The sequence below is a fragment of the Pan paniscus genome, chromosome X, assembly GCF_029289425.2.
Source record: "Pan paniscus chromosome X, NHGRI_mPanPan1-v2.0_pri, whole genome shotgun sequence".
In the NCBI taxonomy this organism is placed as follows: Eukaryota; Metazoa; Chordata; class Mammalia; order Primates; family Hominidae; genus Pan; species Pan paniscus.
Window position 1 is genome coordinate 101,900,363 of NC_073272.2, and position 23,569 is coordinate 101,923,931.

General features: G+C 43.7%; 1 protein-coding gene across 4 annotated transcripts in view; it reads left to right on the forward strand.

Moving 5' to 3' along the window:
- Positions 1 to 23,569, forward strand: part of LOC100978865 (nuclear RNA export factor 2) — an 80,879-nt gene that overhangs the window by 49,991 nt on the left and 7,319 nt on the right. For 2 of the 4 annotated variants that reach the window (XM_055106295.2, XM_055106296.2), the window contains exons 3-12: positions 11,207 to 11,302; positions 21,137 to 21,320; positions 21,547 to 21,697; positions 22,001 to 22,084; positions 22,196 to 22,300; positions 22,416 to 22,496; positions 22,683 to 22,752; positions 22,909 to 22,997; positions 23,118 to 23,225; positions 23,405 to 23,514. In XM_055106295.2, coding sequence (XP_054962270.1) covers positions 11,260 to 11,302; positions 21,137 to 21,320; positions 21,547 to 21,697; positions 22,001 to 22,084; positions 22,196 to 22,300; positions 22,416 to 22,496; positions 22,683 to 22,752; positions 22,909 to 22,997; positions 23,118 to 23,225; positions 23,405 to 23,514 — 1,025 coding nt within the window. In that variant the 5' untranslated portion in view covers positions 11,207 to 11,259. Of the gene's footprint in view, positions 1 to 9,632; positions 9,816 to 11,206; positions 11,303 to 21,136; positions 21,321 to 21,546; positions 21,698 to 22,000; positions 22,085 to 22,195; positions 22,301 to 22,415; positions 22,497 to 22,682; positions 22,753 to 22,908; positions 22,998 to 23,117; positions 23,226 to 23,404; positions 23,515 to 23,569 lie in introns of those variants that run through there. The other 2 variants (XM_055106297.2, XM_055106298.2) reach the window with 2 other exon arrangements.

The window sequence follows — 23,569 nt, forward strand, 5'->3', positions numbered from 1 at the left end:
TGCACTGAAATGAATGGAAAGTAGGATACTCTTCTATGGTTTTTAAAAATTGAGGCATTTACTGAGTCATATAGTGGCCCCCGCCAAATTCCTGTCCACCCTGAACCTGTAAATGTGGCCGTATTTGGAAATAGTGTTTTTTTCAGACGCAGTCACATTAAGATGAGATCATATTGAACCAGGCAGGGTAGGCCCTAACTCCAATATGACTGCTGTCCCTATAAATAGAGGTAGATTTGGACAAGGAGACACAGACACATAGGGGAGTCGCGTGGAGACAGAGACAGAGACTGGAGTAAGGCATTACAAACCAAGGAGTGACAAGGAGTACCAGCATCCACCAGGAACTAGGAGAGCTAAGAAAGGCTTCTTCCGTCAGATGGAGCATGGCCCTCCTGACATCTTGATTTTGTACTTCTAGCCCCCAGAACTGTGTGAGAATAAATTTATCTTGCTTTTAGCCACCCAGTTTGGGTATTTTGTTATGGCAGCCCTAAGAAACTAATGCAGATTTTAGTGCTAAGACGTGGGTTGTTCCTGTCACAAATGCCTAAAAATATGGAAGTGGCTTTGTAATTGGGTAATGACTAGAGGCTGGAAGACTTGAGGCACATGATATGAAAACCCTAGATTGCCTTGAAGAGACCGTTGGTAGAAATATGAATGCTAAAGGTGATTCTTGTGAGAGCTCCAGAAGGAAGTGAGAAGAGTTGTAGAGGAAGTGCTTATCATCTTAGAGAACACGTGTAGCATTATGAACAGAATGATGCTAGAAATATGAATATTCAAGCTGCTTATGATGCCGTCTGAGATGGAAATTAGACACGTTAATGAGCACTGGAGGAAAGGTGACCCTTGTGATAGAGTGTCAGAAAACTTGAATGAATTGTGTAGAAAGCAGGTCTTGTAAGCGACGAACTTGGATATTTAGCTAGGAGATTTCCATGCAAACTCTGGAAGGTGTGGCCTTGTCTCTTTATAGTAAAACGTGAGAGTAAAGAGATAAGTTGAGGAAGGAACTGTTAAGCCAAAAGGAAGCACGCTTGATGATTTGGAAAATTCACAGTCTACCCAGATAGTGCACTATGGAAACAGGGCCAAAGGTGTGGCTGAACAGCCATTTGCTAATGAGACTAGCTAGGCATGTGGACCCAACCAACCACCTTGGCCCTAAGCCAGGAAACCAGATAGGTTAATCCAGGAAGGACCCACACGGAGCCTACATATCTAGTTGTGTGGATCCCCTTGGCATCCGCAAAAACATGGCAAGGATTTTGAGAGTTTTATACTAGCAGAAATGCTGCCAGCCTGGACTGAAATGGCCAGAGATGGGACAAAAATGAAAGAAGAATGTCTCTGAAGGCAGAAACATGGAAGACCAGACCAGAAATGGCATTGTCATTACCCTGGAGGGCTGGATGGACTGAGTCCCTGACCCAGAAAGCCAGGAAGATGGGGCTGCCTCCCTGGAGGGTCCTAAAGTTTGGGGCTGCCTCCCTGAAGGGCCCTTGGGACAGAAGATCGAGCCATGGAAGTTTACTCTCGGCCTGAAACTTAATGGACTTTTTTCCTGCTGGGTTGTGAACCTGCCCCAGAGCGACAACCCCTTTAATCTTTCCACCTTCTCCCTTTTGTGAAGGGGACGTCTAACCTACGTCCGTCCCACTGTAGTATTCTGGAAGTAGATAACTTGTTTTCTAGCTTCATAGGTCTGCAGACAGAGAGGAGCATTGCCCCAGGGTGGACCTTGCCCAAAGTCTACTCGGTAAGATCCTGACAATTTTAGATGAGATTTTGGATTTAGGGTTAATGCTGGAACAGGTGAAGATCTGGAGGATTTGGAGATGGGGTGAATATAATTTACTCACGGTAAGAATGTAAATATTGGGGAGCCAGAGGGCAGACTCTATTGGGTTGAATAGTGCGTGCACCCCCCACCCCAAATTTATGTCTACCTGGAATCTGTGAAGGTGATTTTAATTGGAAGTAAGGTCTCTGTAGATGTAATCAAGTGACGATAAAGTCACACTGGACTAGGGTGTGCCCTAATCCAATGACTGGTATCTTTATAAGAAGAGGAAAATTGGGACAAAGAGACAGACACACAGGGAGAATGCCATGTGACAACCGAGGCAGAGATTAGGGTTAAGCTGCCACAAGCCAAGGAATGCCAAGGATTGCCAGCAACCACCAGAAGCTAAGAGAGATGTGTGGTACAGATTCTCTCTTTAACTGCCACCCTCACCACAAGGTACCAATCTTGCTGACACCTTGATTTCAAACGTTTGGCCAATAGAAATGTGAGAGTTTAAAATTCTGTTGTTTCAAGCCACCCGTTTATGGAAATTTGTTATAGCAGCCTGAAGAAACGAATACAGCACTTGAGTCCTGTTTAGCAAGGATCAAGCTAGAGCTCTTTGGTCACTGTGTCTAGCCTGGTGAACATCAGTGGCTGCTTGGGGCAGCCATATGGACATTATTTGTGATTGTGCATCCCTGAGATGGGCCTGGGGATGAGTCCTTGTGAGTTATGCAAAAAAAAAAAAAAAGAAGGAAGGACCCCAGCACCCCAGGGAGACTTAAGCATGGCACCAAGTTGCCTAACAGTCATTGTTTTTCAGGCATGGGTACCACAGTTGCTGCCGTAGCATGCATTCTCCTTACCCTCAAGCGTATTCATGTGCATAGCCATGGCAGCCGGTGTCCCAGGGACTGATGATTAAATAAAGAGGGTGGTGGAGGAGGAGCGTTTGGCACTCAGCTGCTCCCACAGTGCTAAACCACTTAGCCCTTATTCTATGCAGAGCTATATCTAAGTTTCATTTAATTCTCACGCCAAATTGAGGGTCATGATGGAAAATTTTGTCTATAGCTAAATAGAAAGCTGAAACTAAGAAAGGTCAAGTATCATGAAGCAAAAGAGAGGTTCTATTAGTAATAGCAAAAACTTGGACTTCAAGCACTGTGTTCCTTTCATTTGTTTTTAAATTTTATTTATTTTTTAATTAGACAAAATTGTATGTATTTACGGGGTACAATGTGGTATTTTGATAAGTGTATACATTTAGAAAGACTAACTCAAGCTAATTAATATATCCATCATCTCACCTACTTATCACATTTTGTGGTAAGAATATCTAAAATCTACTTTTAAAGCAATATTGAAATATATGATACGTTGTTATTAACTCTGCTCACTATGCTGTGCAATTGATCACCAAAACATATTCCTCCTGTCTAACTGTGCTCCAGTCCCAAATCCTCAGCAGTAAAATGCCGCTGTCTCTCCTCAGTGAAACCACTCTTGATTAATAAAGTAGTCTTAGTGTAGTCTTACCTGGGGCTTAGTTGTCCCAGATCTTTCCTGCCATCCACCAGAACCTCTTTGCCTGTAGAGAGTCTTCTGAACTTGAGAAGCTGCAGGATTATGAAAGCCCAGCATGTCATACACTTGCCTGCTCATTGCTCCTTCTCTCACCTTGGCTCTCTTGTCTCTCATAGCAATGTCATCTCAATATCGGGCATCATGAACATAACTCTTCCGGCCTGTCACAGAAATGAAGCAAATAAACTGATGGAAAAAAAACCATTAAAAAAACCCACAATACCAGTCACAAGTCAAAACCATTTAAAACTGTTACTTTTGTATTAGTATCAGACAAAATAGACGTTAAGACAACAATAATTATTTGGAATAAAGAAGGCCACCATGTAGTCATGATAGAACATTTATCAAAGAGCTAAAAAGTCTGAACTTAACATGCACTCAAAAACATAGCCAAGAAATATATAAAGCACGATGTTCAGAGTTACAAGAAGGTTGCCACAATAAAATATAAAAGTGCACTATTTTAGAGTTGGGGCAGTTCCAAGAAGTAGCAAGATCCAGGGAGTGCCCCTGAGCATGGCAGTCAAATAAGAGGTCTTGCGACCATGAGGCTTGGAATCAGACTGGTTTTCTACATGGACATTGAAATCACCCAGGACTGTGACAAGATTAGGTGTAGAAACTCTGAATGAGACATAAAAATCTTTGACCAAAAGACCAATACGTTGGTTTTATTTTAGAAAGCCATCTTTGTAAGATGCCCAGGATGGCCATAAAATTGAATGTGTATTGGTCAGGGATATTTAAACTACAACTAACAGAAAGTGCAAGTCTCGCTGGCTTATCCAATAGGTAAAGACACTTGCTTATATAACTGAGAGTTCAGAGGCAGAGTGAGTTTCATGGTTAACTGAGCCAGTAACTGAAAGATGTAAACATCCAGGCTAAATCTTGACCCAACCACTGCTGAATTGGGCATTGGATTATTGGATTAGATTAGACTAATTCTGGGCCCACTCTTGGAGCTAAGAAAGTGGCCATATATCCTCAAGCACATGACTCTACTGGGAGGAGATACACTGATGGAGGCCTGAGCCCAGCCAGGAAGGTGAGGAATGTATATTGTGTAGGTAAACAAAAATGTCACCTGCAGGTACAGACTCAAATTATATATACCGCTATGAGCATAGTAACCACAATATTCAAGTCCTTCTTGTGTCCTAATAGAGTGACTCTTCGGGTAACAAAGACGGATATTTTATTCAGGAGCTACCTATACTGAATTCATGAATAGGCGGTTACAAAGCATGAGAGCTCTCCCCTGTGCAGTATATGTTTTGGAAGAACCTCAACAGGCATCCACTGTGGGATGCTTAAATCCCATTTTCATTCTTTTTCGATTCGTCGGCAAAGTTTTCTATTCGCTCTTGTCCTGAGATGATGTTGTGTCAGGATTATTTGACCAGAGGTAACTGAATTCTTCGTATTTACTGTCAAGTTTTGTCTTTCTGTAAACACGCGACACAGACTTCACAAAGATATCAAAGATCCTCAGATTTCAGTATGGAACAACCTTAAAAGCCCTGGGTCTTTAGAAGAAAGTCAGACTCAGCCAGGCGCGGTGGCTCACGCCTGTAATCCCAACACTTTGGGAGGCCAAGGCGGGCTGATCACGAGGTCAGGAGATCGAGACCATCCTGGCTAACGTGGTGAAACCCTATCTCTACTAAAAATACAAAAAAATTAGGGCTTGGTGGCACGCACTTGTAATCCCAGCTACTCAGGAGGCTGAGGCAGGAGAATCACTTGAACCCGGGAGGCAGAGGCTGCAGTGAGCCAAGATCGCACCACTGCACTCCAGCCTGGGCAACAGAGCGAGAGTCCGTCTCAAGGAGAGAAAAAAGAAGAGAGTCAGACTCCTATAATGTACCAAAATTAAAGAACAACCTTTTCCTCTAATGCACACATTTATTCACGCTTTGAAAAGAATATGTTTCCATAACAATACCAAATATGCATATGAAAAGAAAATTAAAAATAAGATAATCACCCAATCTGCGAATATGCAGATTTGAAAATTATTATCAATATATAAATGGAAGCTCTTAATAAAGACATTGTAGTATCACATAGACAAGATATGTAATGTGTTATTGCTCATGTTTTGCCTTAGTCTGCATCTACACTGTCAAATGAGCTTAATTGTGTTCACTGGTTCATTATTTGCTAACTCCTTGATTGACTTAGCCAGTTGAGCAATCCAGCCAGTGAGTCATTCTATAACTGTTGATAAACTACGTGATGTTTTAAATCCAAGGATTAAAAGAAAACACAAACATTATATATCTTGCCTTTTTTCACAGGATCTAATCACTGATAATAATTTATCAGTGATAAGCTGATCACAAGAAACAAGGTATAAATGCTGCATACACTAAAAAGAAAACAATGTGGCTGACTATGTTTTAAAAATTATCTGACAGTATTTTCCAACAGAGTATTTAGAACTATTTCTTGAATTGCAAAATATAGTGGCCTTGAGCAGATAACAGGAAGCAATCTGGGAAATTTAAAATTCTCTACTTTTAATACATTAGAAATCTTTGAATCATAATTGCTCATTGTTTTAAATGGTCTTCACAGTGGAGGGGGTTTGGACCAGAGAGCTGCATCTTCACAAATGGCACTGCTCTTCAGTAAACACCCTCTATGGAATCCCTACCTTTTCACTCCTCTCCATCCTTTGCCTGAAGGAAGTTTTCCCTGTAGACATAATTTTGTATTTGTATGTTGTGGTAGTCCTCAAAGAGTGAGCCTATTACCTAGAGCTGTTGAATTTTACCTTGCATTGAGGGGTTGGCATATTGAGCAATTTGCCAGGGAGCACTATCTGCAACTGCTTCTCTTTTTTTCCTCTTGCTCGGCACTGACATAAAGTTACTTCTAGCTACGTTAATGAATTTCACGAAGGAACACAGAAAAACAGGTCTTGAATGTAATGCCCGTAATGATAGAGTCCCATCTTATGCTTTCCCTTGTATGCTGTTGCTAGGTCAGTCATTTTTACTTTCTGAAAGTTAATTTACATAGGATACCTAGTTCAGGTGTATGTATCTGTTCAAACCAAAAGCGTTAGAGTATTTATGTTTAATTTAACAACGTCGCAACCGTTCTGATACTTAGGGGAGTTCTGAGTAAGTAAGTTCTAGAAAGGGGAGTTCCAGTACTCCCCTTTCTCTCTTTTCTGTGTTAGGTAAAGCCACTCCTCCTAAAGCCACTAGCATGGATCCCCAAAATGTCCACCACAGAACGAAAAGGTAAAAGAAGGAGAAGTTGTTCCCGTTAAATCCTGCCGTATCACACGCAAGAGAAATGGCTTATCAACCTGCCTCACCCCAGTAAACACAGCGCCTAATAAATTCAGTGCCTAAACTGGACCCCGGACATATGAATCTTTGTCCACAGAGTTACCTTCCCCCACTGTTTGTGCATATTAGAGCACCGACAGACTTCCATTGGTGTAACTTAAAAAAAAAAAAAAATCCTAACAAAGTCCTGATAATCATCTCAGAGAAAGAGTGAATGATATGAGTATCAGGTCTGACAGGAGCAAACTGTGAATTAAAGTAAGAGTTATAATTAGGATTTGTCTTTTGGTGAAAGAATTTGACCATCATCAATACCGTGTAAGTTCCAGTTGAGCATAGGTGGGCTAGATAAAATTGTGCTGTGCCTTTTACTGGTGATCTGTTCATCTGTATGTAATGATAGAAACAGAGGCCAGGGCAGATACCAGGTCTTGAAGTAGGCTTCCGTCCTGTGACTTTGTATAGATACTTCCTAAATCCAACTTGAAATTTCATAATAGGCTCTTTCATAAATATGTAGCCCCATTTTATATCCTCTATTTACATGTGTCCCATAAATAATTCTCCAGAATTATCCGAGACCCACTGATTGGCACTTCCTAGTCTTTCATTCCAATTATCATGACTTCAGTCTACGGCCATACCACCGTGAACGCGCCCAATATCGTCCAAATATCATGACTTCCTTTGATAACCTTAGAGCCACTAACACAGCCTGTTGTCCTCACTAGTATATTCAACTTTAACTGTGGTGGAAAATTTGGTCTGTTGAGTTTTCTTCTGCTTATTTATGTAGCCAGGCCACAGTGCGGGAACCTAGCAAAGTAATCCCAATGCTTGTATAGCATTGTTTGCCTCTGCAAGCAAATCAGAAAGACTCCACTCCACCAAATTTATTTTGGACATGCAGGTGAAGCTGCAGTTTCCCACACAAACCAGCAAAACAGGTGGTCGTGAAATTGCGATTAACAACAACTGCAATGTGTACTCTCCTTCTCTTTTCTCTATCCTTTCTGGGGAGACACAGGCAGAATAAAAATACAGTGAAATCTAATTATAATTCAGATTCCACTCATACAAAATTGTTGCAGTTCAGGCCAGAGCCAGGTATGATGTTTTAAAAGTGCTAATCTTTCTCTTTTCAGTAATTGTTTTAAAGAAGGAAATGTTTTCAGCTAACCTCAAACATTTTATACTGACTTTCATATATACATATTTTATATATTAATGGTAGGTTTATATGTATACATTTAAATGAATCTCCTGAGGTCCTTAATTAGATTCAGCATTGACTGGTGCTAATTACTGATAGTACTTGAAATTTCTTAGTTGGTATTTCAAAGAGAACATCCAAGACCTCAACTCTTCAGTAACTGGGTCTGGCTTCCAGTTTGTGTGAATTAATAAGGCTGAACTAAAATTAATTTCCTTTGGAAAACCCGGGGGTGGTCAGAACAGTCTAGCACCATACTGCCTGGGGGAGACAGCCGGTTTGCCACCTGCAATGTCTGTGACCTCTTAGGCAAGTGATTTAACGCCTCTGCTTCAATTTCCTCGTCTGTAAAATTCTGTTATACTCTATGGAGTAGGTACTCCATAGAGTTAGCACTCTTAAATGCGGTAACCTTTTGGAGTGTGTGGCACATACTAATCACTATACACATTTTCTTTTTCAAATGAACAACTAAAATTCATTAGGTTTGCCCTGATTTCCTTTGGCCCTGTATGAAATTAAGTAAACAGTGCTTACCTGTACGGACTGCTTAGGCTCTTGCAGTAGTGTCTATGATTATGGTTTTAGTGAGGACCTTCTTCATTGTGAAGTATTAAATTTCACGTGTTGTTAGAAATGAAACACATAAAATATATTAAAGAGGGATGGGGGGCCGGGAGCGGTGGCTCATGCTGTAATCCCAGCACTTTGGGAGGCCAAGGCGGGCAGATCACCTGAGGTCAGGAGTTCGAGACCAGCCTGGCCAACGTGGTGAAACCCCGTCTCTACTAAAAAAATACAAAAATTAGCTGGGCGTGGTGGTGGGCGCCTGCAATCCCAGCTACTTGGGAGGCTGAGGCAGGAGAATCGCTTGAACCGGGAGGCGGAGGTTGCAGTGAGCCGAAATCATGCCATTGTACTCCAGCCTGGGCAACAAGAGCAAAACTCCGTCTCAAAAAAAAAAAAAAAAGTGAGGTGAGGGTAGCAAAAGCTCAAGTCTGTGTGCTGTGGGAGGTTATCTGGAGGTACCACCATCTCAGTAATATGGGCAATCTCAGAGCTCCAGGTCTCATGAACAGAACGGTCTCCTGAAACATGCAGATCAGGAGAACTCTGCAGTGGTTGGATTCTACTGTCAGGAAGTTGACCCAAGCTCACCCACCTATCCTGGGTACTTGAGCCTTGCAGGATCCTAAGGCTGCAAGCCACGTGGATGCCACCATCATGTGAACACTACAATTATGAGCCCTACTGATAGGGCCCTACTGGTCATATCAGCACCAAGGGCTCTAAAACTTTGAGGTCATGTGGCCTCTCTTGTCATGTTGCTCCTATGGTCATGTGATGGGCCCAGCTCTTCCAGTCACTACAGTATGGTGGACTCCTGAACCCTGTTGCTCACATGGATTCTTCCCTCACCTGGCCATTACTGGCTACCAGCATGTGGAAGTCTCAGCTCTCGAAGTCATATAGATGACCTACTGTTTAGGGTCATGTGGATGCTATGGTCATGTCCACTGCTCCCACTCACCCCTCCCCATGGCCACAGTGTCAGGCTCATTCCTCTCTGTCACGTGAAGATTGTGAGCTGCCAAACTCTGCAGATGCGTGTGTGGGCAGCCAAGTGGCTCCTGTCATCTCGTGGCAGGCAAAGCCTTTGCGGTCCTGTGAGCACCGCAGCTAACCAATGGCTGTTGTACATGTGGCTCTTATGGTCACGTGAGATTCCGCACCCTCCCATTCACGTGAAGATTGAGTGCTCCGAATCCTGTCAGAGAGGTGCTTCCGGCTCCACACCCTGACTCAGGCGGAAGTTTTATTGGACTTCGGCTCAGATCTGAAGCCTTCCGGCAACTTTCATATCCTGACGCGCTGGAAGGAAGTCTGGTACGAGTGGAACCAGCCGGTACTAGAAGTTTACTGAGAATTGGGCTTTAAGGCGTGGCTGAGCAATCTCCAAATAGCAGAGGCTCTGAGGGGGTGGGGTGGGGTGGGGTGGGGGGGTGGGGATGTGGGGTGGGGGGTGGGGATGTGGGGTGGGGGGGTGGGGATGTGGGGTGGGGGGTGGGGGAGGTGGGGGGTGTGGGGGGTGTGGGAGGGTGGGGGGTGCGGGAGGTGCGGGAGGGTGGAGGGTGCGGGAGGGTGGGGGGTGCGGGAGGGTGGGTGGTGCGGGAGGGTCGGGGTGTATGGGGGGTTTGGGTGGAGGTAGCGGAGGACTTTCCTAATGTGGCCGAACTTGTGAACACCTGGCAGAGAAACTGTGTGTGCGTGCGTGTGTGTGTGTGTGCGTGCGCACCCATGCATCTATGTCTGCCATCCGCCTTGATCCTGGACTCACAGGAGCTGTTGTTGGTAGAGAGTGAAGTGAAGGAGGAGAAGGCACTGGGGCAGAATGTGGGGCTGGGGGATAGGGGTAGGGTTGGTAGTGGGGCGGCAGGGATTCATGAACTCGTAAGTCGTTTCTCAGGGGCAGGGCTGTGGAAGCCTGATGGGATCCCCCCCCTTCCCGCCCCCACACTAAAAGCCCTACCCTTGCCTGTCACTCTGCCCGATTCACCGTCTGTGCCAGGTGATTCTGTCCTCTGCCCCTCCTCAGACCATGTTGTTATTAAGGACACTCGAGACTGCCTAGATCCCAGTTTGTATAGACGATTCCAGACCCAATCTTAATTTCTGTCTCTTATTTGATTATGTAAAGATTCTCTTTGTTTCCATGATTTATTTTTCTACTAAACCTTCTAAACATGGGCTCAGGGGGGTGGGCGAAAGGCAGAGAGGGGAATCGGGAATTTTTTTAAAAAGAGAATTTGATATTTCAATAAAAGTGTCCAAGTCGTCATGATGTGAAGATTCAGAATTTACTTGTTATACTTTATTTGAACTCCATTGGCTTTAAAAAGTACATTTGGGAGTGGGTGACATTTTTTGTGTGTGTGTGTGTGCGCTTAGGATCTCTCAGTAGCTTATAGTAGTATAGCTTCACACTCTTTTGTTTCTGATTCTCCCCCCATCAACCCCTGATTTTCTAATGATTGCTTCTTAGATTCCTTTCTGAAAACTCTCTCCTTTTCTTCCTGTGGAAAAAAGTATAGTGAATGGATTTAAGGTACAATCATGGGTGATAACATTTGGTACATCATGAAAGCGGTATTGGGTGAATGAAGTTGAGCAAATAGCAAGATTGTGCTTAAACTTACGGGGTTTCAAATATTGCTTGTCAGATGGTTAGAGAATATTGTCACTTGTGATATTTGATATTACATGTAGGTTGAATAATCTATTTTTCTCTCATTTCAGCATTTCCAAGTTCGTTCTGTGAGACTGTAGCGTCAGGACAAAGCAACAACAAAATGTGCTCTACTCTAAAGAAGTGTGGGACATACAGAACTGAAGGTAAACGAATACTGTAGGAATTTTTTAGATGATATGCTAATAAACAACACGAGTCTCAAAGGGGGGGCTACTTTCCCCAACTTGTATGGGAATGGAACATTTTTTTCCACAGAGCATTTGAGGTACCAGTGTTCTTCAGAAAATATTTGGGGAAACCCTGTTCAGACTACATCTTCTAACACTTTAAAACCTTGTGCCTTTGTTTACTCAGAACAATGGAATGTGGGTTTATAATAGTTGTAATCTAGTCTGCTCATTGAGACATTGATTGTTGCTCTTTAATTCATTTTATCTCATGTCATCAGTCAGTCTCTCCTGCTTGAATCTTTGTACTTTTTTACTCTTCAGAGATACCGCCAAGCATGCGTCTGATACCATGGTGGTGGCAGACAATATGTGCATAAATGCAAGTCATTAGGAAGCCTTACCTGTGGCAGCAAATAAAGTGCCCCCACTCTTGAAAACAAGATACAACTTACCTGTCAGGACAAGCAGATGCAGTACCGCTCATTTTACACAATAAAAAACCACACTTCTTCAGAACCATTTTATTATTACTTAATAATTACAGCTGCCATAGTTTGAGCCCCTGTCATATGTCAAGCACTGTGATAACCTCGGCTGTCATGCAAGTTACTGCATTTAACCCTCAGGAAAGTCCTGAGAGGGTGTTATCTTAATTGACAGATGAGATATATGAGTCAGGAGAGGCTGAGTGTAACGCTGTGCTTATAGGCAACCCCCAAACCTCAGTGACTTATTTCTCACTCCTGCTGCATGTTTATGCCAGGTGCATATCCTTCACGGGATGGTGGATGTTGGGTTCTGAGCCATTCTTATTGGAATGACTCAGAGACCCAAACTAATGGAGCAGCCACCATCTAGAAAAGGGTTACTCACTGCGTCAGAGTGGGAGAGAGCCGTAGAGGGTCTCAAACCAACAACCAAAGGTTCTGACCCAGAAATAACCCGTGTCACTCGTCACTCACAACCCATTGGCCAGAGCTAGTCACATGCACGGACCTGCCCCAAGGAAGGCAGTCGGGTCGGGCAGTCCTACCAGGTGCCTGGTACAGGGGAGAATGTAAACACTTGGTAAATGGCAGCACTGACTACTGCATGAAGGAATCAAAGCTGGGAGGGATTAAGTACTTGCCTAACATCACATCGGCCGTAAGTGACAGAATCAGGATTTGAATCCACCCAGGCGTGATTTCAAAGTCGATGTCCTTTCTGCTTCTTTCTACGCTGCCTGCTCTTCTCTTAAAGGAAGCTTATAGTAAAAATTATTTTACATCAATGATGCAATGCCCTCTTCCTTAATCATCTGATAGTTTAATTGAATAGACACGATGGCACTGGTTAAAAAGACCAGCACTGATAAGCCAGAGGACTTTTCCAAATGAGGGAATGTATTGGATATTTGAATATCCATTGTATTCAATTATAAAAATAAAACCAGGTGGTAGATGAAAGGACTTTTCATTGATCATTTACTTAATGTGGAATAATCCCCATGTCTTACCACTATGTTGAGGAAAAATGATAAAAAAAAATAGAGCCTACCTTGATGAAAGTGAAAACACCATGTGAGAGAGTTGAACAAAATTGCTAGATGTCAGTGTTTCAGAAGCGCAGGATAATGATAAAATCTCTGGCCACATGGGCAGAGAAAATTAGCGAGGTGGTGCGGGTCAGCCACTTTTGGAATGAAGATAGTGTCACACTTACAGTGACAGAAAAGATTGAAAAAGATCACATTATGAAAAGGATGTGAAAATTTGAAAATTTAGATTAAATAGATGAATTCCAGGGGGAAAATATATATAACTTTCCAAACTGAAGGAATAGAAAACCTTGGTTTATTCAATGTATTGTTGACAAGGAATACATGCAAAGGCAAAATTACTAGCCAACCCGAATTAGTTACATAAACGCAAATAATATAAATCAATTAATAGCAAACTAAACCCAACAATGGGTAAAGCAGATAATACAGCATGACGAGGTTGTGTTTAATCCCAAGCATGCAAGCTGAGTTTAACATTTTAAGAGATCCATAATGTAATCTAACACATTAGCTGAATAAAGGGAGGAGGACAGGACAAATACCACAAAAGATCCAGTTAAAAAAAAAGTATGCAATAAATTAACCAACCGGGATTGAACAACAACAATACCAATAATTCTCAGCAGATCGGTAATATAGAAAGCTATCTCTTTAAACTGACAATGGGTATCAAAACAACAGACCCCATCAGACACCACCCTTAATAGTAAAACATTAGAAGTATTCTCCTTACAATCAGAAAAGGGATAAAGATGACTGGTATGACGAATTCTGTTCAATGTCATACTGAGTCTAGTGCAGTAAGCCATATGTCATACTAGGCAGTGCGGTAAGCTGTGATACATGCATGCCTACATACATAAATTAATACGTGTATAAAAGTGAAAAAGCTGTCAACGTGACTATCTTCATATGAAACTCAAGAGAAGCTACAGAAAATTAAAAATAATAATGGAGATTAACAAGTTTGTTGGATATAAGACGAACATACACAAACCATTGTAACAAAGAAAATACCATCATTATTGTAAATATACCATTTACAACAGAAAACATGTCTTGTGAAATATACGATGAATCTGCTTACTTGGCAACTATTCCAGCACTCTTAAACATTCTTATATGCTTTCCTGTACTGTAGAGACTAGAAAGTTGGAACATGAAAGGAAACACACATGCACATGACCCCACGCATGTGCGCACACACTCTCTTTCTCTCTCTCTCTCGCTCTCTCTCTCTCTCTCTCACACACACACACACACACAAATACACTCTCACACGCATACAATTTACCAGAGTCCCTTGCAGTTAGGGTCCCAAATGGGATATTTATCGCATCAAACGTATGTGCCAACATGAGACTCAGAGGTGGAACTGAATAACATGGGAGCCATATGTGGGGTGGACTACCTGTGATGAGGGAGGTCTCCAGTTTTCATGCGGCAGCCATTGCAGAGTTTCTAGAATTCAGTCTCTGTCATGCATGTCAATTAACGGGCAGGCAGCAGTGGTATTTCAGCTGTAGCAGTTCCATCACGTGGGTGGACTTCTCCTGGCTGTGCAGCATCCAGGCCTGCTTTTCTGGCCCTCACAGAGTTTTTGTAAGCTATGTAATATATTTTATTAGAGATATCTTGTTTGTATAAAAGAGCTAGAGTGAATTCTGGCATAGGCAAGTTGGGACCTTGATTAACAGAGTACTTGGCAGCAAAATTGGTTGCAAGCAAAAGACCTTGAAGGAAATGGGGATCTGGGGTAGATTTGGCCCACAGGGCATAGTTGCTGACCTCTAAGCTAATAAGTTGCTGACCTCTAAGCTAATAGACTCACTGGGTCCCCAAAACAGTGCTGAGTGGGAAGTCAGCAAAATGAGGAGGCAGCTATTGCTAGGATCCTCTGGCAAGCATAAGCCAAAAACTGAGGCTTTAACACAGTTGTTTTCAACCTTGGTTGCACACTGCAATTCACATGGAGAGTTTAAAAAATGTGGTTGCCTGGATCTAACCACGGTTCTGCTTTGATTGTTTTGGGTGTGTCCTGGTGCTAGTGAATTGTTTCAGTGTCCCCAAGTGGCTCTAATGTGTAATCATGGTTGAGAACTGCTTGAACAATTTAAATCATAAGAATGCAAGCCTTTTACAATATTTAATTTTAAAATTTTATAACTGTGGTTTCAGAATGATAATATTACAGTAATAATAAATACATAGTTACGCTGGAAAATATGAAATAAAGATTCCCATGGAAGACATCGAGAAGATTGTCTTTTTCAAAGAGAAAGGAAATGGGAAAACACAGTGGTAAAGCCGGGGCCACCACAGGTTGTGTCCAGCTTGAAGCTAAACTGCCGGCAAGGCCAGAGCAAGGTATGGATTAAAGCTAAGTGTCTGTGAGCCCAGGGCTGATTCAGCAGTGGAGCTTCCTCTGCAGAAGACATCCACAACCCAGGATCAGCAAGGAAGGGATGGCACAAACTCAACAAATCCAATAATTGGCACTGAGGGAACAGAAAGAATGGAAGAGGCTGAAACAGACATTAAGATAATATTTCCCCAGAGAGACAAAGGAGTGATAAAGGATGAAATTGTGTCTATTATGAAAGAATAGAAGACTGCCCAAGAAAGATGGCTTTTTGAAGGCAAGGATCTCCTTTCACTTCCTCCTGAAACTTCATTAAAACAACATCAAAGGTGAACAAATTATGGTATATCCATCAAGGGGCTTTTACTCAGCAAGGAAAAGTCAAGAACATGGATGGGTCTCAGAAACATTATGCCGAGTTAAAGAAGCCAGACCCAAAGGGGTGCAGCATGTACAAGTCCATTTGTGTGAAATCCTAGAACAGGAAGATGAATATATAGTAACGGAAAGTATATCAATGTTTGCACGGAGCCAAGGGATGAAGAGGAGATCGACTGGAAACCTTTTGGGTTGTGTTATATGTTCTATATCTTGATTGAGGTGGTAGCTAGCCCTAATCTCTGATTTTTACATGTAAGGAACCTGGGATCAGGAGAAGTTGAATGAGTCGTCAGAAGTGAGGTTAGCTTATTAATCAGAGAGAAGATATTCACACTTGATTGTCAGTAATAAACGGTTTCCATTATGCTGTATATGGGTCGATAGGAAAAGTGCTTCTCCCCAAGCACTTGACAAAACCCTGACCCGGCCATAAACATCCTCTTATACAAGTATAAAGCGTAGGTGTGAAAGTATAACCATTCTGCATTCCAGCCACCTACTTCTACACATGGTTGACATTCTCACGTGTCCCTTTACCCTGACTTGTTTGTGTTTATATTTACAAATGAAAACATAACTTCTCATTAATATTTTCTTCTGAGGAATCATACTGTAATATACAGTTTTATAACCTGACTTTGTTTTTCTTTCCCTTTGTATCACGTGGTGTGACGAGTATTCTACCTTGTTGCTTATAGTCTGCCACTTAAACCTGAAACATTTCTTGCATAATAATACATTTTTTTTTTTCCTGAAAGATCGGAAACGGGAACTTAAGCTCCCTACTGAATCCTTCCGCATAACCTGTTTCATGCTCTGAGCTTTCTATTTTGGTTCCCTGAACCCATATGTCAGATGATTCCCCACTGGAGCCGGGGCTGCCCTGTTTTACTACTGCCGCTTTGTAAGATACATTAATAGCTGACATGGCAACCAGATGCCACTCACTCATCTCTTTTCCTTGTCATTTCCAGGAGGACTAATAACAACGAATGCAACTAACACGTATTTCTCCCTCAATAAACGCCAGATGTTGTACTACGTTCTCGACATAGTAATAGACAACTTATTTATAGTGCTTGTTAGGTCACGGGCATTTCTCCAGGTGCTTTTCACGTGTTTCCATGTGTTAACTCACTTAATTTTTACAGTAGCCCATGAGGTAGAAACTGTTACTATCTTTGAGTTAGGGGGAAAACAAGCAAAAAGAACTTGAGTCACAGCGAGGTCACTTAGTTGCCTTGGATCATAGAATTTAGCACCAGGATTGAAATCCTGATGGATCTGACCACAAATCCTAGGCCCATAACCAATAATGTGCGACTCTGTGTCAAGGCTGAAATGAGCAGTACGACAGGGCCCACTCAAAGTCTGCTGGGCAATGATGGGTGTGGTTTCTGGAACCAATGTCCCGACTCCAGCCTTCTGTCCAAGAGACTCATCATTGCACAGTGTTGCCCTATACCATCTCTCCTTTTTTCGGACTGTGTGGGAACTGTTTCTCTGGTGTTCAACTTGAAGTGAAGTAACAGGGACAGACAAGATGTACATGGACAGGAAGGAAGGAGGGTTTTCAGAGGGGAGCATATCACCAGGATGAATTCAGTTCCCTGGAGGCGTTTTCAATGTGTGTTTCTTTGTCTTCTCTGTACTCACCCTCTTCTTTCTGACCCACACATCCATCCCTTGGCCTTTTCACCCTGTATGTCAGGTACTCGTGCCCCTTCCTTGCCATGTCGACTTCATTGCAAGGGCAGTCATTTCTACTTCTCCCTTTGACAATATCAGCCACTCTCTGGTCCCGTCATCCTTCTGTCCCAAAGAACCTGTAAAGCACAGCCGTATAATTATATGTATATATTTAGACAGAGAGTGATTTATGTAATAAATTCGAAAAGTGAAATGTCTGGATCAAAGTGTAAGAATGACTTCTGAATGGTTAGGCATATTGCAGAAAATTAGACTCACACACGGTTAGTGGAAGTGTATATTGGTGTAAATATCATTGAAAATCCTTACGAAAATATCACTTTATGCTTAAAAGTACTCATGTGCTTCTCCTGGGAAACTGTAGAGCAGGGACTCAAAATCTTAAGCCCACTTCGAAGCCCTGGCTGTGTTCCACTGGGTTTTTTGGCCACCCCTGCTGGGGGTACTCTGTAACCCTGGTCAACCTGTGGATATTGTTCCATTACTTTTGTGTACAGGGAACTCTCTTACTTTCTTATTTTAAAACTATCAGTTCAAATATTAAAACACCGAGAGGTAGAAAAGAAAAAAAGCACTAAAAAGCATATTCTGAACAAGAAACAAAATTTGGCCATATATAATACATAACACATGAAAAGAAATGTGCAGTGTGATCCAGTGTTGTGTGGCAATGTGTTTACCAACATGATTTGGAGTACATGTATCTGTAACCTAATTGTGGAAGCATGTAATACGAAACACTAATACTTGCTCGCATGGGCAACACGGACACACAGACCACACATTCTTCCCTTTCTCTGAGACAGGGATGATGCTTCCTGTCTGTCACAAGGCTGAGTGAACACAACATGCCTGTAGGTCCAGAACATTCTTCCTACAGAGACCAGATGTCCAGAAAGCTCTATCTGCTGGATTCAGGGAACGCCTCTCCTCATTTCTGTCAGCACTATTTGCAAAAGCCTCCTTCTCTGAGATCTTCAAAGCTGCAGTTCTAGCCACAGTCTGCAGGGAGGTACTCAGTTCTATTTCTAAGGATACATTAATGGAAAAATATTAATGTTGCAGAAGAAAAGATTAATTTGTTCTAGTTTTGCAGTCAGGTTATGAAATAGTTCTGCAGCCCGAATAGCTCTGGAATAAATATAAATAGAGGTCGGTAGAAATGGTTCAGATGGATGTATTCTCAAAAGTGGTTTTGTCGATGATCCCAAACAATGCATTCATTTAACAAATATTAATTAGGCCCTTATTCTATGCCAGACACTACCAGCCCAAAGTGACTCCTAATCTGAAAACCCATGGCCCAAACAGATTACACCCATCTGGTCCAAGACAGAGATCTCCACCTTATCCAAGACACCTGGTTCCCACCCCAACAGGAGTGACTAGCACAAAACATCATCCCGGCCTGCTTACAAAAAAATCTGTCGATGAGACCTGAAAGCTTGCCATTTAAGGGAGAACCAGTGCAGTCTCTGGAGGAGCACTCAGGGTATAGAGGCAGACCAATATACGTGAGGACATAATTCCTGTTCTGCCACTTACCTGGCTGGGAAATGTACCCGACATCTGTGAACCCAATATTCATGATCTGAAAAGGGACTGTGGATAGAATTCTCATGGGATTTCTGTGAGGAGGTCAAGAGAAACCTAGTGAGTCTGCCCAACACTGAGCAGATGTTGGTTGCCACTGGGCAAGGGTTGGTTTTCTTCTTATCCCGTTCTTTCCCTGCCGTAGCAGGGATGCTGATGCCATGCACTCAGTGGCATGGCAGTGATGTAGGCAGAATTCCAAACTAACACAGGAAGTACCAGTAGGAACACACGTGATGTCATAAAGGTTACTCACCACTATGTCTGTGTGGGGGGATCAGCCAGTACATGGTGGGACTTGAGGGGAAACCCAGGCGGTCTGGGTGAGAAGTACTAGCTGCTTTATAATACTCTTGAGATCGCCCGTAATTCTGGCAGCACAACTGCGAGACAGGGATTGTGCTGAGATGCCAGAGTTCAGCAAGTGGATGTACGCCTGTGTGTGTTTTGTCTTCGGCATCTCTCTCTGTCCGGTCCCTCTGTGGCTTTTTATCACATGTGCTCTCTTCCAACACAAGGCCTTGCCTGAGGCTGTAGCTGTAGCTGTTGGCTAGCTTACACTTTTACACCTTCTTCCCCTCAGTGACGTTATTTCTGAAGTAATGTGTGTTCTCAAAAATGACTCTGACTCTTCCTGTGCTCCATATATTGACCGTGTGCCCTTAACCCTCACTTTAATCTTTGATTTTTTTCCCTTTCATTTATGGACTTTCATGAAAATGAGTTGGTTTCTGGACATCCTCCAAATGTCACCAATAGGGGTCTTTGTTGTTGTTGTTGCTGTTGTTGAGTATTGTTATGGACTCATAACTTTTTAACATACTGATGGGCTCCAAACCGCGGTTAAACGATTTTGAGTAAAGGAATGACAAGATTTGACTTATGCCTTAAAAAATCACTCTGCCTCCTGTGTTGAAAATCGATGGTAGGGGAGTCAAGGGCAAAAGCAGAAGGACAACTTGGAAGGCAGCATAATCCAGGAGACAGATGTTGGTGACCTGGCCAGGGTAGGTAGCAATGGAGGGGGTGAGAAGTGGCCAGACTCTGGATATATTTTAAAGGTAGAGCCAAGAGAAGATACATCCATCCTGATCGGTTGGATGTAGAGTGTGAGAGAAAGAGAGCACTCCAGCCCCACTTCCAAGTTGTAGGGACCAAGCATCAGGAATGTCTAGGTCAGATGCTCTGCCCACATTTAATTTCACTTCTAATGGCACACAGGGAAAGTCCCAGCAGTCGAGAGGAGCAGGACTGTCCTGACAGCGGGTCACACACAGTGAAAGCAATGATGCCCCCTACAGAAGTTCATCTGAGGCCTGGCCATAATCAGTATATTGCAGAGAGGTCAGCAGTGACCGAAATTTTATTCATAAGAGTGCCCTGAGACAAGGTGTACATTTTGAAATTGGTCGAGGTCTGTTGGATGGTCCAGGAGATGGTCTACCTTCGTGAATGCTGCAAGACAGTAGAGGGGGGAAAAACATACATGCTCTGTTTTTGTTGTTGGGTACAGTGTGTTGGGTACGGTGTTTTATTTATGTCATTTAGATCCTGTTACTGCAGTGGTTTTCAGTATCTGCTGATTTTCTTTCCAGTAATTCTGTCACTTGCTTAGGAAGAGTTGTCTCTTGGGCTGAAAGCATTTCGGGCTGGGCAAAAAGAAAGCTTGCTCTGGGTATTTCAAACTGAGTATTTTTGAGGGCAAGGCTGGAGGCAGGAGGGCAGCTTGGGAAGCTGTTACATCGGACCCACCTGTCATTAAAGCTTGTACTGCACTGGCAAAGAAGTATAGCTTGCTGATTGTTCACAGAATGCATTTGGGGATTGGATTTGGGAGGTGCGAGAGAGCTTGTCTCCCAGGTGTTGGTGTGGTTGTTAGATTAGAGAAGCCTGAGAGAAGGCAAGATTAGGACCCCTTCCAGGTGTGTGGCTGGTGTCTAGTCTAACCCATGGACACGCGCACCTCTGTTCTTTATAATTCCTGCTCCATTTCTTAGGAGGTTCAACACAGTTGCTTCCTCTCCCAAGATTCCTACCCTGATTGTGCCACCTGTGAGATAAGGCTCTTGTATCTGGACAGGCAGAGGAGTTTGTTTTCTGGGGCTTATGTGGCGGGTTGGCACTTTGCTAGCCCTACCATGGAGTTAGCTCACGACGTGGTACGTGGTAAGTGGACCATTGATGTGTCTCAAACTTGTCTTTTTGTTCTCCGTTGCAGAATGCCATGACCATGGTAGCACTTTTCAAGGAAGAAAGAAAGGTGGGAGTTCTTTCCGGGATAATTTTGACAAGAGGAACTGTCATTATGAACATGGTGGGTATGAGCGCCCGCCTTCACACTGCCAGGAGAATGATGGAAGCGTGGAGATGAGGGATGTCCACAAGGACCAACAACTAAGACAGTAAGTGACCAGGCAGCCTGGTTTGCACGTAGCAGCCCCCGGGACTGTGCAACCCTTTCATTCTCTGTGGCCTTCCTTTTCTTCTCTCATTAGAGAACTGACGAATGCTGGAAGTGGAATAGTGGCTGAGCAATCCTAATTGTAGCCCTGGCGTCAGTGAGTGGAGCATGTATAGAAGACTTTCTTAGATTTAATGGATACCCGCCTTCTCTCCTCTTCCCCACAGCACTCCTTATAGCATCCGATGCCAAAGAAGAACGAACTGGCATAGTGAAGACGAAATCCGTATTACCACGTGGAGAAATAGAAAACCTCCGGAGAGAAAAATGAGTCAGAACACACAGGATGGATACACAAGGAACTGGTTTAAGGTCACAGTGAGTATCTTGGTGGGGTCTGCATTAGGTAGACTATTCTGGAACCTGACAGAAGGAAGACCACTTAAAACACCCTAAGTTGATTATTTGGAGGAGAGCTTCGGAATGGGGGGAAAGGGAGTTTAGGGCATCTATATTTGGCACAAAAATAAGAAATCATGTCAGCGGTCCTTTCTTTAGAAATCTAAGCTAAGTAGAAGGTTGGAAAGAAAGAAAAAAAAAACCCAGCTGGTTGGTTCTGTTCTCCATCCTTAGTTCCACGTTGTCTCTCCCTTCCCTCCTATTTCTTCTTTTTACCCTTAGATTCCTTACGGGATAAAGTATGACAAGGCATGGCTAATAAATTCAATCCAGAGCCATTGCGGTGACCCCTTCACTCCGGTTGATGTAAGAGAGGATGGTGAAGCCAGATGAGTGGGCATGGGGGACGGGGAGAGGCCTGGCTCAGCAGGGGCCATTGGCCTCTGACGCTGTTGCTCTTGCCTTCACTCCCTGTAGTTCCACTACGTCCAAAATCGGGCATGCTTCTTTGTCCAGGATGCTAGCGCTGCCTCTGCATTGAAGGATGTCAGTTATAAGATTTGTGATGACGAGAACCAAAAGGTGTGTGCCGAGGGCATGCCCTGTACTTAGTCTCTGGGCAGGAGGACAGGCCAGGGGGCTGGTCATCCTCTTTGGGATTAGAGGTCCTGGTACTTACCACCCTGCCTTCCTGCAGATATGTATATTTGTCAATCATTCTACTGCGCCCTACTCTGTGAAGAATAAGTTGAAGCCAGGCCAAATGGAGATGCTAAAGGTAATACAGACTCAAGGATCATTGTATGCCTGCTTCCTGGACCCACCTCTTCTTCCCCTGGCCCCCTCTTTCCCTGTCACCACCACCACCACCACCACCACCACCACCACCACCACCACCACCATCACCACCACCACCACCATCACCAGAGCCCCAGAGCCTCTGTCTTCATCTCTATCTCTGCAGCTGACCATGAACAAACGGTACAATGTCTCCCAGCAAGCTCTTGATCTCCAGAATCTCCGCTTTGACCCAGGTAAGGCTGACAGCAGCAATTCTAAGACAAGCGGGGGCAGAGAGGTCTGCCTGGGAGGGAGACTTAGGAATGGCAATTTACAGAGGGGTTGGGGCTGGCTCTGGTCCAGCCAGGGCCCTCCCAGCCTTCTGATTCCCTTCTCTTGGCTTCTTCAAGACTTGATGGGCCGTGACATTGATATAATCCTGAATCGAAGAAACTGCATGGCTGCCACCCTGAAGATCATTGAAAGAAATTTCCCTGAGGTGAAGCCTTAGGCTCAGTGCTGGTATTTAGTTAGAGGGGTGGAAGGGATAAGGTGGAGGGCAGATTTGTCTCTGAGGCCCAAGATAGTAGCCGCCACTCTAACTCTTCTTGACCCAAAGCTGTTGTCTTTGAACTTGTGCAACAACAAACTGTACCAGCTGGATGGCCTTTCTGACATTACAGAGAAGGCTCCCAAAGTCAAGATCCTGAATCTCTCCAAAAATAAGGTGAGAAGGGGGAGCCAGATCAACTTTGGGTGGAGGGCAGGACACATCAGGATAATGGCAACAGCCAGGCAGTGGCACCTGTGGGTGACTATGAGGGCCGGGGGAATTCAGGGCCCAGGGTCCTGGGTGTCTCTCTTTCCCTGGCCCTCCTTCTCCAGTTTCCTCCCCATCTTTCTTAGCTGGAGTCGGCGTGGGAGTTGGGCAAGGTGAAAGGGCTGAAGCTCGAAGAGCTATGGCTAGAAGGGAACCCGTTGTGCAGCACCTTCTCGGACCAGTCCGCCTATGTAAGGTCAGTGGCAACCCCTGGCACCCTTCCTGGGCACCTTTGCTCCCTGGGTGACTGA